An 18,596-nucleotide genomic window follows, 5' to 3' on the forward strand; every position below is an offset into this window, starting at 1 on the left:
AAGCAAAAGACTGTACAAGGTTGAGGGGAAAGGCAGATGGGCCAATGTTGGCATCCTGGGCCCTGCTGATCACCTATGTTTTGAGGCCTGGGCTGTGGGTCAGCAGACCAGCAGGGGACTGCCACTTGGCTTGTTGCCACCCCATAAACTGACCAGTGCTAAGGTGTCTGCACCTTGGGTGTTAACTGCATGGACTACAAGTAGCAGCACTAAGTACTTTGTCCACAGCAACTGCCAAGGCCAGGTTGAAAGAGTAGACATCCTAAAAACAGGATGCTAGGAACAGATAAGACAACTTGATTTTAGGAACTGAAATATGAAGATTTGAGCCACTAACAGAAAAAAAAAAAGAGGACTAGGTATAAGGTCTCTGTTGCAATTTACTAAATTCAGACAAAAATTAGTGTTGCATACACTGCTAAGAAACAAACAAACAAATAAAAGGCACTTCAGAAGCAGTAAGCTTGCTTAAAGGGCTGGCATTATAGTACAGTGGCATGTTCTATCAGAGTGCCGCCCAGTCCTGGCTGCTGTGTTTCTGATCCAGCTCCCTGTGCCTGGGAAAGATGGCCCAAGGAGCTGGGTCCCTTTCCTGCAGGTGGGGATCTGCATGGAGTTCTAGGCAACTGACTTGAGCCTGATCCAGCCTTGGCTGTTGAGGCCATCTGATTTGAACCAATGGATGAAAGGTTTCTCTCTCTGTCACTCTACCTTTCAAATAAGCAAAACAAATACTTTTTAAAAAGCAAAAAACAGGCCCAGCGCTATAGCCTAGTGGCTAAATCCTCGTCTTGCACATGCCAGGATTCCACGTCCTGGTTGTTTCGCTTCCCTTCCAGCTTCTTGCTCACGGCCTGAGGAAACAGTCAAGGATGGCCTTGGACCCTGCACCTGTGTGGGAGACAGGAAGAACTCCTGGCTCCTGGCTTTGCATCAGCTCAGTTCTAGCTGTTGCAGCCACTTGGGGAGTGAACCAGCGGATGGAGGATCTTTCTCTCTGTAAATCTAAATCTGCCTTTACAATAAATTTTTTCTTAAAAATTAAAAAAAGCAGCAAAAAACCTACTTAAGAAACATCCACTGGAAGTACCTCCTGAAATCTAAGGATATATAGTCTAAAGGTCATTCTAATTGTTTTTACACTTTGAAACTTTACGGTTTGGGCCCGGTGGCATGGCCTAGCAGCTAAAGTCCTCGCCTTGAACATGCCGGGATCCCATATGGGTGCTGGTTCTAATCCTGGCAGCTCCACTTCCCATCCAGCTTCCTGCTTGTGGCCTGGGAAAGCAGTCGAGGATGGCCCAAAACTTTGGGACCCTGCACCCGCGTGGGAGACCCAGAAGAGGTTCCTGGTTCCTGGCTTCGGATTGGTGGTCACTTAGGGAGTGAATCATCGGACGGAAGATCTTCCTCTCTGTACATCTGACTTTGTAATAAAAAATAAATAAATCTTAAAAAAAAAGAAACTTATGGTTTGTATGTATGCATGTAAGTATGTATGTTTTTGTAAGACAGAGTTACAGAAGAGGAGAGCCAGAGACAGAGAGACATAACACAGAGAGAAACATCTTCGAACATCTGTTTCACTCCACAGCTGGCTACAATAACCAGGCTCTTCATCCAAGCCTCTCATTTGGGCTGTATGCTACTTTCACGGGTCAGTTAGTAGGGAGCAAGATCCGAAGTGGAGCAGCCGGGACTGGAACCAGCACCCATATGGATGTAGGTGTTGTCACGCAGCAATTTAACTTGTTATAGTCACAACACCAGCTCCCACAGAGTCATTACACGAGACCAATGAGATCTCAAACTGCAAACCTTATTTAAATTGCCTTCCTTCCTTTAACATAGTTATGATTGAATTTCCTTATAAAGGTTAAGTACTCCCAATAATTATACTGAAGGAGTAATGGTTTCTACATAACCATGTAAGTGCTCAATTTTAATTTTGCAAACCTTAATTTAATAAACAAGTATCTGATCTCAGAATAATTGCTTCTAGATTTGCAAATGTCACACTAGCCATGATATTCTAAACATCTCCAATCTAGACCTCATTATTTGGGCATTTATGCCTGAAGGGTCCCATCTCTGATATATTAGAATCATTTGCTAAGTAAAAAAAAAAAAAAGAAGAAGAATTTTGGAGACAAAACAAAAAATCTTTCTAAGCACTATCACTTTATGTTCAAACAAATGTTAATTATAAGGTTCTTTATTATCATTAAAAACCACTAATTGGAAAGTCCTAAAAAATATTTCTTTTTATCATATTCTTTATTTTCTAATTAATTTTTCATTAACTTGGACAATCACTTTTTATATCCTTTATGATAGTAACTTTCTAATTTCTGAATCACTGTATTATTATATATGCTTAAAAAAGGTTTAAGAACATCAAAGAGTTTTCATTTATAATAGATATTTCTTATACTAGAAATTTTAATTAAGAGCATTTACAAATACTTGGAACATTTTAAAATAAGTAGCTTATGTTAGCTCATCTTTGGTTAAAATTAAACATTACTATATTTTCTTTAAAAAACATAGTGAGGTGCCCGGCTAGCTCAGTCGGTAGAGCATGAGACTCTTAAAAAACATAGTGATAGCAGGTTGGTGCAGTGGGAGAGCAACTTAATCCTCTGCCTGTGATGCCAGCATCCCATATGGGAGCATTGTGTTTTGGCTGCTGCACTTTTGATCCGACTTCCTACCCATGCCCTGCGAGGGCAGTAGAGGCCCTTGGGAAGTGGAGCTGCCGGGATTAGAACCGGCGCCCATGTGGGATCCCGGGGCGCCCAAGGCAAGGACTTAGTAGAGGCCCTTGGGACCTTCATCCATGTGGAGACCTGGAGGAAGGACCTGGCTCCCAGCTTTGGAGCAGCTCAGCTATGGCCATGGTGGCCATTTGGGGAGTCAACCAGTGGGTGGAAGGATGTCTCAGCTCCTCCCTCTTTCTCACTGTAATTCTTTCAGTAAAATGAGTGAATCTTAAAAAAAAAAAAAGTGAGAAGGGCAGTGCTGGTTTGCCTTCTGTAATGAGCGAGCAGCGGTCACTTGCTTGGACACTGGTCAAGTGGCAGCAGTTTCTTAAAAGAGTAACTGCAGTCTAGATTCTGAAATCATATCAGTGCACTTTTCATACTTGAATGCCCTAAAATCCATAAATCACAGCACCCATCCAGAGCAGCTAACATCATTGTGATCACATCACAGAAGTCTTTAAGTACCAGGAATTTCTAAGAGTTCACTGAGGTGGATGCAAATTTCCCAAAATTCTAATTTTCATTTGCAAGGTTGGGTTTTATTTCCAACAGCGGAAACCATCACGTGGTTCTGTGGAGGCTCACTATGTTCATTCGCAAAGTGTACTCTAGGTCAAGAAGCGAGAGAATTCATCAGAGACACTGCTGGCTTGACAGGTGCTTCTGTGTGTTAGCAGCTGAGACACTGCCTTCTTCCTGAGGTGTCAGAGCTTAACCACGGAGCTGTTGCACATCAGCAACAGTGGACAGAGCTCACGGTAAACCATACTGCAATGAAAACTGCTTTGACCAGATCAACTCCTTAATAGGATCCCGAAGAATCCCCAGCCTTATGTTGCTGACTGTGGTCCTACCATATAATGACTGCTTCCCCTGCATCCATCACCATTCAGGTTACCAGAAGGCAGACACCAATTCAGGATGGGAAAGTGACTACCCAGTTGGCCCATGTGTAGTACTTACCTCATTAACACCAATGTAAGGAAAAGGCTACTTCCACCATCCAAATTTCATTGAGCAAGCATAGAAAATAAAATTGTGTTATCATAGAAGGATAACACAAACTAAACACAGTAAAATTACTATGCAAATTCTAGTCCCTCCCCCAAAGAAATTAAAACATCACATGAACTTTTCTTTAGGTCATTCATTTGTGTCCCCCCACCCCCACTGCAAGTGGTTGCCTTTTTTTTTTTTTTTTTTTTTTTGCTTGCTTGCTTGTATAGGACACTTGTTTAGTGTTAGAGATTGGACGGGTCTTGGTCTGCAGACCCTGTGCTTCATGGTCTTCAGGGCTCTAAGCAGCCAGGAAACAGGTGGAAGCATTCAAGTCAGAACAAATCTTATCTCTAGTCCCAGGTCCCCAGTCTACAGGCCGACTGGGGGTCAATTCTCCTAGTGGGATGGGAGGCAAATTCCACTGAAAACTGCAAGGACTGGCAGAAACAGATAAAAGGCATTTAGCGCAGTTCCCATCACACCACAGGCATTGGATAAATGGAAGCCTCCAAATGAATACGATCCCCTGGGGGCAGTCAGAGTCCAGAGGGTAGCAGGACACATATCTAAATAATTAAGGCACAGCATGGACACAGATTAATGCAAAATGCAAGGTGAGCAAAAGAAAAATCAATGGGCTGCTTAAATGAGGAAGGAGCCAATGGCTAACAGGAAGGTGAGGAGTCAGAGGGGAAATGGTGTATGCGGACAGAGCCGCCAACACAGGGCAGGGGACAGCTGGCTCGGGCACAGCGGGCCTGGCAGAACCCAGGAGGAACACCCTGCACCCAACTCACAGAAGGGCTTGCACAGTGACAACAGCTTTGTTATCCCTTAAAAACGGAGGACTCATAAACCCTCAGCTCTAGCAGGCTGGCCAGTCCCCTGCAGACCCTGACTCTCACCCTAGCACACATATGACACTTAGACCTGTTTGGAGTCAACAGCAGTACCCTGCCCAGCAAGGCTCCTTGCAGAGTCGTGAGCTGCCTGGGGAATTTGCCCAGCCCTTGTCAAAGCATGGCATGACATGAGGGCCCCGAAGCTCACAAACTTCTTCACCATGCTCCAGGTCCAGTGCTCCCTTGGACCTCACAGGCTACTCTGCTTCATGGAGGCATAAGAAACTGGAAGAGAGAGAAGGCCTCCTGTCCCACTAACAGGGACAATTAGTGCTGTCTGGGTACACTCGTGGAGAAACAAGGCCAGGTCCACAACCTGGTTGGGCCCCACTGTGGTCACGAATCAAATGGTGCCAGTCAGAGACAAGTGATGAAAATTACAATGATGTCTTACTCACCCAGAATTTTATGAGGAAGAAGGCATTTTGAGGACCCTTTCCAAATAGCTCCTTTAAGCCACCTTTCTTTTCAGGAAATTTGTCATAAATCTGGCGAATATCCACTGATTCGAGCAATGGGTCACTGTAAGAATGGTTGGCATGCCCAATGTGCACGAAGAGGTGTTTGTTGTACTGTAAGAAACCAACAGAAACATTCCCATTACAAACCCTTGGATCAATCTGAGACTCCCGTCTTCAATGGGATAAAGAGCAGTGATCTTGAAATTCGGAATCGCACCTTGATCAGCTTAGGGACTGTGCCTTCGAACTGATGGGTATGTGCTTTTGATTTTAAAGGCCATTAGAGCTTCCTGACAAGGGCAAATATTTCCTCAAACACCTAAGTTTACAGATACAATAAGCAATGGCTTGGTCTCCCTGAGTATGAAACCAAGCAACAATCCTGCTACCCAGTTTCACCGAATTAACACACAATGAAGCCTTCCTCTTTGGAGCCCATTATTGATGGCAAAAGCCCAACACAGAATGTGTGCAGTTAGCAAACATTATCACTGTGACTGCACTTTCTCGCCCCGGCTCCCCTAGCAACTGCACAGATGCAGTGGCCTGAGCAGTGGTAGTCATCCCACTTCCAGTGGGTGTGAGAGTATGGAGCCTCTGTTAGTGGGTCTCTGGTTAGTCTAGAACCCCAGGTAGGACTGCTCAGAGTCAGGGAATTGCCTGTGCAGAGGCTCTCCAAGGCGGGTCATAGCTGATAGAAAGCAGCACAGGTCACATGTTTTATGGAAACAGAAACTAACAGAAAGCCCAAACTCCACTGTGTGGTGGTATGACTCACAATGACATCCGTTCTTGCCTGGCTTTGGTGGAAGATGTGGATCTGAGAAAGATGTGTTTACACTCAAACAAGGTTCCCATGCAGGCTTTATCAGGAGCACCAAAGGAGCACTTCAAATCATCAGCATCTGGGGCCCATCTGGATGGAACTGGGATTTCTGGAGTCAGTCACGTTTATGACTCCTTGGAGGACTGCCAAGGTGCAGGCAGGTTTGAGAGACACAGGACTGCATGGCAGGCTCCACTCCTCCAGACCTGAAGATGACACCCCCGTAACAGCACACACACAAGGGAGACTAGGCTGCGGGCACTCTGGAACCCAACAGGGCACATGAGAGAAGCCCTATCTCCCTTGCACACTCAACAGCCCCTATTCCCTTTGCAAGAAGCCGGCCATTCTCCAACCACTGTGCTCTTGTGGGTACTAATTCCAGGGCCTGTGTCCACTAACAGAAGGTGTGGACAAGGCTGACCACCACTGGTTAGCAACACATTGTCTGTGGCTGGCAGCCTAGCCCGTTATATGCATCCATGTCAGTTTCTGATTATAGGTACCAGTCTCAATCCTGGCTGCTCCACTTGGACCCAGCTCCTCCCTAATGTGCCTAAGGAAAGCAGAGGGGGATGGCCCAGTGCCTGGTGTCCTGCATCCACGTAGGAGACCTGGATGAAGCTTGTGGCTCTAGGTTTTGGTTTGTCGCAGCCTCTGATGTACACCCATTTGGGGAGTGAACCAGCAAATGGAAGCTCTCCATCTCTCCTTATCTCACTTTATAACTCTGCCATTGAAATAAATAAATCTTATTATACAATAAACACACACACACACACAGTCTGTACTTAGCCTGTTCAAAACTGTCCACTGCACAAGGGCTGGATGGTGGGTCAGGGCCTCGCTGGCTGCTACAGTGGGAGTGATGATGCATCTCTTTCATGGCATTGTCACAGGTTGAAATTCAAATGCATTACACACTATATATTATGAGTTTTCAGTGGTCCTAGATCCAGCAAAGAGTAAGCATTCAGTACATGCTAGCTGGTTTTTATTTATTTACTTATGGTAAGATCTATTTATTTACTTGAAAGAGTAACAGAGAGAAAGGGAAAAAACAGAGAGAGAAAGACCTTCCATACACTGGTTCACTCTCCAGAATGTCATGATAACCAAGACGGTGGCCAGGCTGATGCTAGGAGCCAGGCGCTTCAGCCCATTCTCTCCTGAGGGTGACAGGAGTCACTGCTTTTCACAGTCCTTTAGTAGGGAGTCGGACTGGAAGTGGAGTGGCTGAGACACATACTGATATCTGTAGCAGCCAGTGGTTTTACCTGCTATGCCACAGTGCTAGCCTCTGGTTGCTGTTTTTTAAAACTAATATCTCCCCTCTAAAAGTCACAGTGAATATTAACATGCTAAAAGCATTGCTGTAAAGAAACATGTCTTAACTTAGTACAATTCATTAGTTCCCAGACTCAACTGGTTACAAAATGTAAATATGAGAGGCCTTCAAAGGATCCAAGGAAAATGCATAAAATATGATTTTCAAAAAATTTTGCAACAAAATCCCTTGTCTTTTCATGCTATTTTTTCCATAAACATTGGAAGTCCCCACATGCTGTGGGTCGATGGTCAGGCTGTCTACAAGGCAGGAGGTCAGACCCCCACCTGATGCCAGTGCTATATAGCCAGAAGGGGCTTGGGTCTTCCAGAGGAGGCCCATGCCCTCTACTGTTCCACATCAGAGTGACTTCTGTACTGAGGCTTCAATAACCCTAACAAGTAATGAAGGGAAAAGAAAATATGGAATCTAGCAAGCACCTAGTTGGCCCCGTGTGATGGACTTCTTGCCCAGTGGGCTTCAGACACCAATGCAAGCCTGTGAACCACTAAGCGAGCACAGTGTGCGCCTGGACTAGAAGAAATGGGAGCAAGAAAAAGAAACAAAAGCCACTGTGTTGGTGGGGGTTTGGGAGTACAGGGTGTAACATGCAGGGAGCAGAGGCAGTGTCTCTGATCATGTCATCTTCTCAACAATATGCAAACAGAAGTCTCCAGAAATGACCATGACATGGTCACACCTGCTAAGGAGCTCCAAGTCTTTCAGTGAACAGAGGAGAAAAGAAATCAGATGGTGGAGTTGTGGGTACAAATACTGGTGGAAACACCATCAGATGAGATGAGAAGGGAGTGGAGTACACACCTCATCGGCCCGGGACAAAAGGCATCGCTCCTTCCTCATCTAGACGCCAGGGCGGCCGTCTGTTTGTCTACCCAGCCCAGCTTGGGCACCTCAATTTGCACCTCGCTCCCAGCCTCGCTCAGCTCTGGGAGGCACAGTTTTTACCAGTTCCAGTGCCTCCTGGGAGGCAAGAACAGAGCACCCTGGTCTTGGGGATCCCTGTGAATGGACTCTGCACTTAGCTGAGTGCCACGTTCTCTGCTCTCCCCTCCCAGATGGACCCGCATCAGGCCAGGACTGTGACATGTTTCCAAACTGTGGAGCAGGATTTGGACCTGGCCTTAGTCTCCTGCTGCGTGCAATGACGATGAAACTTCTGTTGCAATGAACTGTCCTGAAGATAAAAGGGAGCAACATACTGGGAAGGAGCTGGCTGTGAGTCTGGCAGACAAGAAGCATTCCATAAATGGTAGCTGCGAAGATCGCTATTGTTACGTTATTCGCCTGTGAGATTAACTAGATCTTGGGGTAGAAGCTCAAGAAATTTCCTTCTTCAGCCTTCCCTCCTGCCTAGCAAAGAAAAAAATAAACACAGATAAGCCTAGGGCCGTGAGCAAGTTGTGATGCTGTGTGGCTGTCACCCAAATCCCGCAGAGCTGGCCTGTGCACAGCCAGCTGCTCCCCTGGTCGGTGCTCACCTGCGCCCCCAGGGCTATGAGCAAGGTGCTCCTAAAATGCTCCATCTTAGGTAATCTCTGCCTCATGACCACTCCAGCAGGTGTATTTCACAGAGGAGGAAATACAAGCTTAGGGACAACTGACTTGCCTGAAGGTCAAAGGAACAGGCCAGGAGTTAAGAATACAACTTGGATCTGTCAATGCCACAGCCCTTGGCATTGCTGTAAAACCCACATGGTCTCCCGTGAGAACAGGACAAGGTCCTAGCCCTCAGACCCCTGTGAGATCACTGCTTCCCAAAGGTAATTTGAGGTGGGTGCTAAAGGGTGTTTCCAAAGTTCCAGGAAATGAATTCAGAATTCAGGACACATCAAGTGACTGGTCAGTGTGTCCACTGGAGTTGGCCAACATTTCTATTTTTGAAAGGGACCTCTGAGCCCCAGCAAGCCGCAAGGAGCGGAATGGGGGCATGGTGTCTTGGCCAGAGGCCATCAGGCATTGCCTTCCAGGGCTAGCAACCTGAAACCGAACCCTCACAGCTGGCTTCAGAGCAGGAGTGGCCTGAGTCCCGCCAAGAGGTGACTTGGTTTCTAAGAATACACGGGACCAAAGCAGGTGTCCTGGAGACCACAGCTCTGAAACAAACAGGCTTCTAGCTCTCCTTAACTCATCCCGGGCAGGTGGAGAGTCCCTCTGCCCACAGCTCCAGAAGGCGGAAAGGAAATGTACATGGTGTGTGTTCATGTTTTCATGGAGTTAAAATGCGAAAAGCCATCAGGGAGGATCTGACTACTTCCCCTGCCTGCCAGGTCTCCTTGTAAGGCAAGATCCTTAACTTTCCTGCCTCCTTCCCAAATAAATCCCATTCTCTCTTCAGCAACAGTGCTTTCTCCAAAACTTAGAGGAGCACACAAAACCAAAACAGAAAAGGGCTGGCCCAGCTCAGGGCAGAAAACCGGGAACAAGTACTGGGGACCAGCTGTGAGTGAGCACTGGTGGAATGTCAGCTGGTCACATGAGCCAATGCCGGCACAAGTGTGTTCCCACATCTGAGGCATAAATTCACTGTGACTCATTTGATAACTTCAACAGAGGTCCAGCCACTCGTCAGCAAATCATGGGCAGTGAGATAACAGGTGCTGCTGCTACAGATGGACGTTTAGGGCTTCAGGAGGACCAACCAGCATACCTGTTATTGATGGAGTGCCACATGCTATAGTGGGCCCAAGAAATCCACTGAGTCAGTAGCACCAAAGGCTCACCTTTCTGGCTAACAAAGCTGTCAGCTTCCTGCCTCACCAGATAGCATCATGGTGTTCATGGAGATGTGTGTCCTACAGGCTCCTCCACAGAAGATGGGGCCATTCGAAGGTGGCCAACACTTTCATTCTTGCCCCGTCCATGACTTAAATTGGCATTTACCTGCACTTCTCATAAAATGATCCAATTTTTCAGTATGAAACACACAGTGCTGCTGGCTAACAGGAATATATGCAGAATTTATCCAGCAAGAGTGAACAAGGGCTCCTGAGTCTCAGGGGAAAGCTGTGATGAAGGTAGCAGAACACATTCAGATACCAAAGGCTTCAGAAAACGGATACAGCTTCTTTTCAGGAACAAACTTTCTTGCAAATGGCAGGAGTGAGTGGCACGCAATGGCTCAAGTGCTTGGCTCCCTGCTACCCACATGAGAGACCCAGAGGAGTTCCACACTCCTGGCTTTAGCCTGGCCCAGCCCTGGCCATTTGCAGCCACTCAGGGATGAACCAGAGGATGTAGAATCTCTTCCTGTACTCCTCTATATCTGTAACTCTGAAAGTCTTAAAATGTAACATCTACTGAGTACAAAATTACCACTGGTTTGTAATATAAACATTGGATGTTAATTAAACCAAAAATTAAGATGCAGTCACACTGAGGGAGGGAGGAAGGTACAGGCTAAATTTAGAGTTAAATCCTAGCCATCAGCGTAAGGAGCCAATGGGTGACATCTAAAATCAGTGCTATGAGATGCACTACCAAAGTGTTATTTAGGTGCATGGAAGAATGACTGAAGGGGCTGCAGGCAGTTGTCCATGAGGTATGAGGCTGGCAGGGGTGAGCTGGGGGCAGCAGGTGGGGCTCCATGTGAACTGCCCACAGGACACAGGGATCACTTCATGGAAGAAAATCACAGTCTCTCAAAAAACTATCTTCAGATGGCACAGAGTCCTTTTTGAGGAAGAAGCTGAAGAACTAGAAAAGAGGCCTTCAGGATGTTTATTTTACATGGGTCCCAAGTGCCCAGAACATTCCAGTCATGTGGGTCAGATGGCCTTGCTTTGCCGCAATTCAAACAGGACAAGTGACTGGGAGTTGGGGGCTCCTCTCTCGAGAGCCTCACCCACCAGATCTGCCAAAGCCCCCTGGGCCAAGAGGGCCTTGGACGCAAGCCCAGCCCATGGGCTCCTGATGCGACGAAGTGACATAGGGAAATGCTCTTTCTGTGGCTGTAATCTCTCTCACTGCTTTCTCTTATAGCTGCAAACACATAATGCACTCCTAAAAACAGCAGTGACTTCCCTCCTCTCCGACTTCGTGCCACATGCCCCCTTCTCTGGTCGCTGGCTTCCCTTCCAGGCTCTTGGCTTAGGAAGGCTGCAGAAAAAGGACTTCCTCCCAATCCTGGTGCTGAGGCCCCTCCTTGGTGGAGTCGTCCAGCTCAATCCTCTCTAGGGCATCTCCACATCACTAACACAGGGGGTGGTACTAAAGTCCCTGCTTCACACGGGTGCTGGGAAGATTGACACAATGCACAGCTATTACTTAACAGTTCAATCTGTTTTCATCGCTATGTCCCCAACTGTGACACTTCTTAATTTTGAATAAGGCAAATTGAAATCAATGCTGACAGCAACACAGAAATGCGAAGTGGCCAGGGCAGAGGCTTGGGTGGTGTGGCCTCAGACTTGCCCATGCTCTCCTCCGGCCCCTGCCTCCTGAGTTACTGCTCTCAAGTTCAAAACCTCCGTCCTCCAGATTGTGGGATGAGGGCAGCTGGGAAACTCTCTATTCCTGAACAATAGCACAACCTCCCTAAGGTTGCTGGGGGAGGGGCAGTCTTCTTCTCTCTTTAAACTCATATACCTCATATACTTGTGCCTCCTATGCTCTTAAGGACTTGTGATGAGGCTGCACAATTTTGTGGCAAAGCTTAGCCCTCAGGATGCACATGGTACCCGAGACCTGCCTCTGTATTGCACTGCGCCATCTGACCCACAGGTGGCACTCTTGCTCTAACCTTGTTCCAAAAATTCCAACCATCTCAAGAACGTAGTACAAAACCCTGAAAAATGACTGCTGTCAAATAATACCAAGTGAAAAATTATAATCCACTTAGGAATTTAAAGAAACCAAGACAAATAACTCATGTCAAGGGATTCTAACGTACAAGTTGCAACAGGACAAAGACAAATCACCTACATTTGCTTCTAGTCACGTTCCTGCCCGGTCTGTGTCCAGCCACCCCCAGGGCGGACAGCCTGCGACAGGTTCCTGGGCCCAGCAGGGACAGGAAATAGCCATGAAGCCAGGTCCAGAAAGTGATCTGTCTATTCAGGGGCCCCTCCGGCAGAGTAGGGATGGGGGCAGGAAGTGGGGCCTGGCCTCTGGGCTCCAGCCCTTCAACAGCTGCTCAGGTCACAGCCCTTCATGTGCCACTTCACCCCTGCCCTGTGCTCCTCCCAGGAGGAAACCTGATTGGCAAGCAGGATGCATGGACGCTGTCTGCCACTGACAGCACAGCCATGTCCATGATGGGGTTAACATCTTCCCCGACAGACACACAGTCCATGCGGTTCTCTGGCAGAGTGGAGGGCCAGCCCTTGGGAAGGCAGGTGGATAGGTTGCAGACTGGCCATGGGCAGCAGATGGAACCTGGCTAGACCTCTGTGAACTATCTATAAAGCTGGCTTTCCCCATGTTTTCAATTGTCTCACCCCCAAAAGGTGAGGAAGAGTGAGGGGAAGCTTCCAGGACAAGTCAGAATGCACACAGGGTGCTGCTGCACGGGTGTGTATGCAAAGCTGAGCCCCCAGAACATCTCTACAAGCTCACAGGGGACCAGGTGGCACTGGGCCATCACCCCTGGGAAGACGCTCCACTTCCTGCAGCCGACTGCAAATCCCATCTTTGGTCAAGCAGATGAGAAATGCCTGGGAGACATCCCAGAGCTGGACACAACCCATGGCAGCCCTGCAAGACCGGATAAAGCCAAATGCACCTTCTGACCATTCACACTAAGCCTGGAATGGGCACATTAATGACACATGGGTTAGAACGGGGGCTTTGCCATTTTGGAGCTGTGTGGCCTGGGGCTTATCCTACCTGAACCATAGGGCTGACACCCGACCAGCCCATCTGCAGAGGCCAAAATCAACACAGCGCAGAAAGTAACAAGCTGCAGAAGCTGGTCTGCTAGCTTATGACTACTGCTTCCTCCTACAAGCCTGGATCAGGGACCAGTCTGAGCCGCATCTGCCTGTGTTCACCATTCCCTGCCCCAAGAGGCAACGAATGCCTCGGCAGCCACCGTCAGGCTCCTTGGGGCACCAAAGACACTTGGTGTTCTTCTCCAGCCTGCACAGGACACAAGCCAGGGCACCCAAGGCAGTGCAGACTTCAAACCGCATTCCTGGGCTGCCTCCAGTCTCCTGCCCAACACAGCTGTCCTTCCTGTTCTCTTTTGCAGACCTCATCTGTTTCATTTCCTTACAGGTGCTCTGGTCACGTTTACCAAGCCAGTCGGGATCTATGGTCTGACAGGCATTTGGATCTGTGAACTCAGGACTTTGGAAGAAGCCATAAAGATACAGCAGCGACATCATCCTTGGGCAAGGGGCTGTATTTGATCAACCGCTTAATGGAAAAAAACAGACTTCATGTGCACTACTTCCAGGGTCCACCAGCAGAGCTTTGGTGCAGTCTCGCCAGAGGCTTGTCCATCCCCAAGAGGGGAAAATGCAGGCTTCCTTAGGCAATGGGATTGCTAGCTCTCACCCTCACATCTAGGAGGCCCCAAGCTTCTCAGCTGTTCAGCCACTTGGAAATAGATATGAGAATTTCTTGCCTGCTATCGCAGATGCTACCATCAGCCAAGCATGGCCCACCTGCCAGGAATCCACCCCTGTTGGGAGTCCAGATCTTGACTTTGCTTTCTCCAAATATCCATCTGAGAAAAGGCAAGAGCTCCTGCCTTCTGCACTCCCCCAGGCAGTGGGAATAGGGGAGACATCGGTCTCTCACTCATCCTCAGAGACTACCTGGCAAGGTCCTGATGGATGGTTTCTGTTGCTACTCTCCCTTAAATCCCAGTAGCCATTTGCTTCAGAGAGAAAGTTCTAACAGCCAAACCTGACATTTGCAGTCTGAATCCTGGGCTGAGTTACTTTAACTGTCTGAGCCTCTCTGTGTCCCATGCCAACCAATTTCCACACTTACATTTTTGGGGGAAAGGAGAAGGAGGATTACCAACACAATTCTCAGCAATCCTGCTTCTGCCTTCATCCCAAGCCTCTTCAAATTATATCCGCATCCCCAGTCTCAACAACGCCACTCACTTCCATCTACTCTCTTCCATTCACAGCTAATTAACCCCCAGGGCCTTTTAATTTTATCCTCACAACATCTCTCTCCTGACACTCCCTACTTTCTCCTACACCCTTGCCAGCTCTACCCTGTCTGGGGTGGGCCCTATACCCCAACACCTGGCTCAGACACACTTTTCCGCTCCTCTGGGCCATCCTGGGACCTTCCACAGCGCTGGGATCACAGTCTCTCTGGAACACCAAATACATACTCAGGTTGCACGTATGAGAAAAATCTCTCAGAAAGGTCAGAAAAGAGCAGTAGCAGTGGTGACCTGCTCAGCGGCAGCACAGTCATTAAAGCAAGATCAAGCTCCTCTCCCTCTGTTTTATGCCTGTGGACTTTTTGACCACACATATTCATTATCAATGGAGAAAAAAGGTGCCAGCTCCCACCTGAACACCAAACAAGGGCCAAACCACGTGTTGAACTTATTCTACACCTGCTCCCCGTCTCGATCTCTAACTCACTTCCCTATGCCACTTAGGTTCTGTGGGAGCTGGTGGAGAGGCTCAGTGCTGAAACCACTGCTTTTAAGGCCAGCAACTGGATGCAGAAGTCAGCTCCAGTTCTGGCCATTCTGCTTCCCATCCACAGCCCTGCTAATGTGCGCCTGGGAGAGCAGCCATGCTTGCATCCCTTCTACCCAAGCAGGAGACCAGAACTGAGTTTCTGTTTCCTGGCTAGGGTGTGGCTCAGATCTGGCTGTGGTGGACTTGTGAAATCAGTGGATCGGGACCTCTCCCACTCTTCCTTGCAAATAAATAAATAACTTTTTAAAAACCGTATGGTGTGCTCCATGTCTGAAGACAGGAATTCAATGTAATTATCACAATGATACAGTGGGAGTGATCCTGCTACCTCCTGAAAAGCATGGAAACTGAGCTTGAGCTAGGGAGCTGTTTGCTGCACAGCTCACCCACTGGTAAGGATTTGGAGGCTGGCCCCCATCCCCCTCTCTCCCTCTTCCGATGAGAGGAGGGCATCACTAGGGCTTGCTGGGCAGTAGCTTCTCGCCCCTCCCTGCCCCAGCCTCTGAGTGGCAGGCAGCACAGGCCTGGGGGGCTAGAACAGGAACCAGGCACCAGCTCAGGCCCGCTCCTCACTGCAGGCAAAGGGCCTTGCGGCGCCCAGCCTAGCTTAGGGGCTAAAGGCCCTGGAGGCAGCTGTCTTCCCTTTTTGAATAATGTCTTTATTTCTTCAGAAGTCCAGTGTGAAGGGTACAGGGTGAGTCAACCCTTGGCATGGCCAGTGGTCCTGGCGGCAGTTCTCGATCTGTTACCTAACGTTACTGAGCCACTCGGACTTGCCTTACAGAGGGGGCACAGTGACCATCTCTGTGTCTGGGAGTCTGGCACCACAGCCTCTCACGCAGCAGCCGAGCTGCCTTTTCTGCACAGCATACAGCTTTTTTTCCCGGGATTCTTTATCATCTAAGAGGAGCAATCCCTCACCCTGCCCCTACCCTCCCTTCTCCAGCAGTACTCCTGCCTAAGCATACTCTTCACGCACTCCACTCAGGGCTCCTGCCCCTGCCCCATGCAGGCATTAACTGTGCAAGTAAGCCCAGAGGGCATACACAGTTAGGAGGCTTGCCAGCTTGGGGCAGGATGTGGCTGTATTGTGAGGGAGTTGAAGGAACATGCTGGACCCTCCCAACACCCATTCAGGAGGTGGAGGGAGGGGCTGGCTCTAGGATTCATCAGGAAGCCCACTCCCCATGCAGACAGGAGGGAGTAGGGCCAAGCTTTCAAGTGTCTCAAGGTGCAGCTGTCAAACTTGGCATCCAGAAACGGGGCCAAGCCCAGGCAAGGCGCTTTTAGAAAAGCCCACTCTGGGTGTAGACCTTGTACTCAGAGCTTGAAGTTCTTTCACCAGCAGCCTTGAAATCAGGTAGAAAATCTATTTCCAAGCATCACTAACAACTTTTCTAAAACAATCCTTGTTTTTCAGACTCTTCCTTCCTTTTCTTACTCTTTGCTGTTTTTCTCTGAGATTCTAGTACGGCCAAAGGTAACAGAGGAGAAACCTTTCTAATTGTCCAACATGACCAACCACCAGTATGGCCACCTGGTGGGCCCATGAGGTAGAGCCAGCAGGGGGCATCCATATTCCACACCCCTTCCCTGGCCTGTCACCATCCCTGCTGCCAGACCTCTCCCAGATCATTCTTCCATTATCTCTTTATAGCTCCTGGGCTACAAAAACAGGCTACTCATCAAATGCAGCCCCTTGGTCGCAGTCAAGATGGGAGTCAGCAGACAGATCTGAATCCCATTTCCAAGGTGAGCTGGCTACTTAACACTGGCAAGCTACTTCGTAAGGACCAATCAGCTAACGCATGGTGCAGGCACATGGAAAATACCTGGTAAGGGTTGGCCATGGCCACTACTGCTACTAATGGTACTACTACTGTGAAGAAGTGCACAATTGTGAAGAATCCTTTAATGATGGAAATGGTATCAAAAATGCTAAATCAAAATGCCAATTTCATAAAAGTACTAGTCTTAGGTACATGTTTGAGCAGCAGTTAAGACATACTGCTTGGGATGCCTACATCTCGTATCAGAGTGCCTGGTTTACAGTCCCAGCTCTGCTTCCAATTCCAGTTTCCTGCTAAAGTGCACAGCAGGTGATACTCAAGTAGTTTGGTTCCTGACACCCACATGAGCGATCTGGCTGGTGTGCCTGGCTCCTGGCTTTGGGCTGGCTCAGCACCAGATGTTGCAACCATTTGAAGAGCGACCCGGTGGACAGGTCTCTGTTTTTTTTGTGCATGCATATATGTGTCTATCTTTCAACTGAAACAAAATTAATTTTTAAAAATGTTGGTATGGGGCCCGGTGGCGTGGCCTAACGGCTAAAGTCCTCGCTTTGAACGCCCCGGGATCCCATATGGGTGCCAGTTCTAATCCCGGCAGCTCCACTTCCCATCCAGCTCCCTGCTTGTGGCCTGGGAAAGCAGTCGAGGACGGCCCAATGCATTGGGACCCTGCACCTGCGTGGGAGACCCGGAAAAGGTTCCTGGTTCCTGGCTTCGGATCGGCGCACATCGGCCTGTTGCGGCTCACTTAGGGAGTGAATCATTGGACGGAAGATCTTCCTCTCTGTCTCTCCTCCTCTGTATATCCGGCTTTCCAATAATAATAAAATCTTAAAAAAAAATGTTGGTATGAAAGGAGGCAGCCCTAGACCAAGGAGGAGGCTCTTAGCTGTACTGCCATGGAGGTTTGCAGTGGTGCCCACTGTTCTGTTGGAAGATGGGATGGGGCAGGGAGATTGGGCTTCAAAGCTGGCTCCGGCAGTCTCTCTGACCCTTGCCTGCAAAAGGAAAGAGACTCTTCTACTTCAGAGAGTTGTGTTAATGAGTAAGGAAATAACTAATGAACATTTATCATTGCACCTGGCTGCCCAATTTGTTTATCTTGATTAGCACTGCCTTTAAGTTCTCTTCCAAAATTATCTTACAAACCCATCATTCCAAGAAGCCTAAACCATGACAAAGTAGGGAGAACTATCTGTATATGTCTGCATAGCAAATATTTAGAGTATTCCTGGAAAGCTGAATTGTTTAGCATCCTTTCATTATTAGCTGCATTGCTGCATTCTTTATCAATTAACATGCTTAGTGGTGGATTTTAAACTTTAAGCATAGTATATCTAAATTTGTTACAATTAACCCTAGCCATAACCTCAACCCTAACTCTATTTTAAGTTAGTTTTCCTACCACTGAGCAAAACCACCTGTATAGTAAAATTACAGTCCAAGAATTCACAAAAAGTCTAACAGCCAAAGGAGCCATCCTCATTCCATACACTGCTCAGCGTAACCTTAGTTCTGAAATAGCATTGCATCTATGACAACAATACTTTGCGTGTGCTCAGTAAAGCAAAGCATCGATGTAGAATTTGAGAGGCTGGCTGGCATTTGATATTATATATCATACATTCATTTCAATAAAACTGAATAGATATTTAAAAAGGCAGGAGGCAATGATTTAAGTACTGAAAAGAGGAAACTGGAATATGACACTGGGGATTCTGGTTCTTTTTCCCACTGGCTAAAGAATCTGTGAAAGCTACAGAACATGCTGCGGACTCAGTTTATTTATCTGTGAAATGGAGAAAACAGAAGCTCTTATGGGGATCTCTGGGGACAGAAAAAAAAAAAAAAAGCAATGACAAAGCACCGTGTCAGCAGCCAGGTATCCT

At 47.9% G+C, this 18,596-nt stretch overlaps 1 protein-coding gene across 9 annotated transcripts in view; it reads right to left on the reverse strand.

The window, feature by feature from the left end:
* TEAD1 (TEA domain transcription factor 1) overlaps positions 1-18,596 on the reverse strand; it is a 255,049-nt gene that overhangs the window by 27,231 nt on the left and 209,222 nt on the right. For all 9 annotated transcript variants that reach the window (XM_058663362.1, XM_058663363.1, XM_058663364.1 and 6 more), the window contains one exon: positions 5,065-5,238. In XM_058663362.1, the coding sequence (XP_058519345.1) occupies positions 5,065-5,238 (174 nt within the window). The remainder of the gene's footprint in view (positions 1-5,064; positions 5,239-18,596) is intronic.

The sequence above is a fragment of the Ochotona princeps genome, chromosome 4 (genome assembly GCF_030435755.1).
Source record: "Ochotona princeps isolate mOchPri1 chromosome 4, mOchPri1.hap1, whole genome shotgun sequence".
In the NCBI taxonomy this organism is placed as follows: domain Eukaryota; kingdom Metazoa; phylum Chordata; class Mammalia; order Lagomorpha; family Ochotonidae; genus Ochotona; species Ochotona princeps.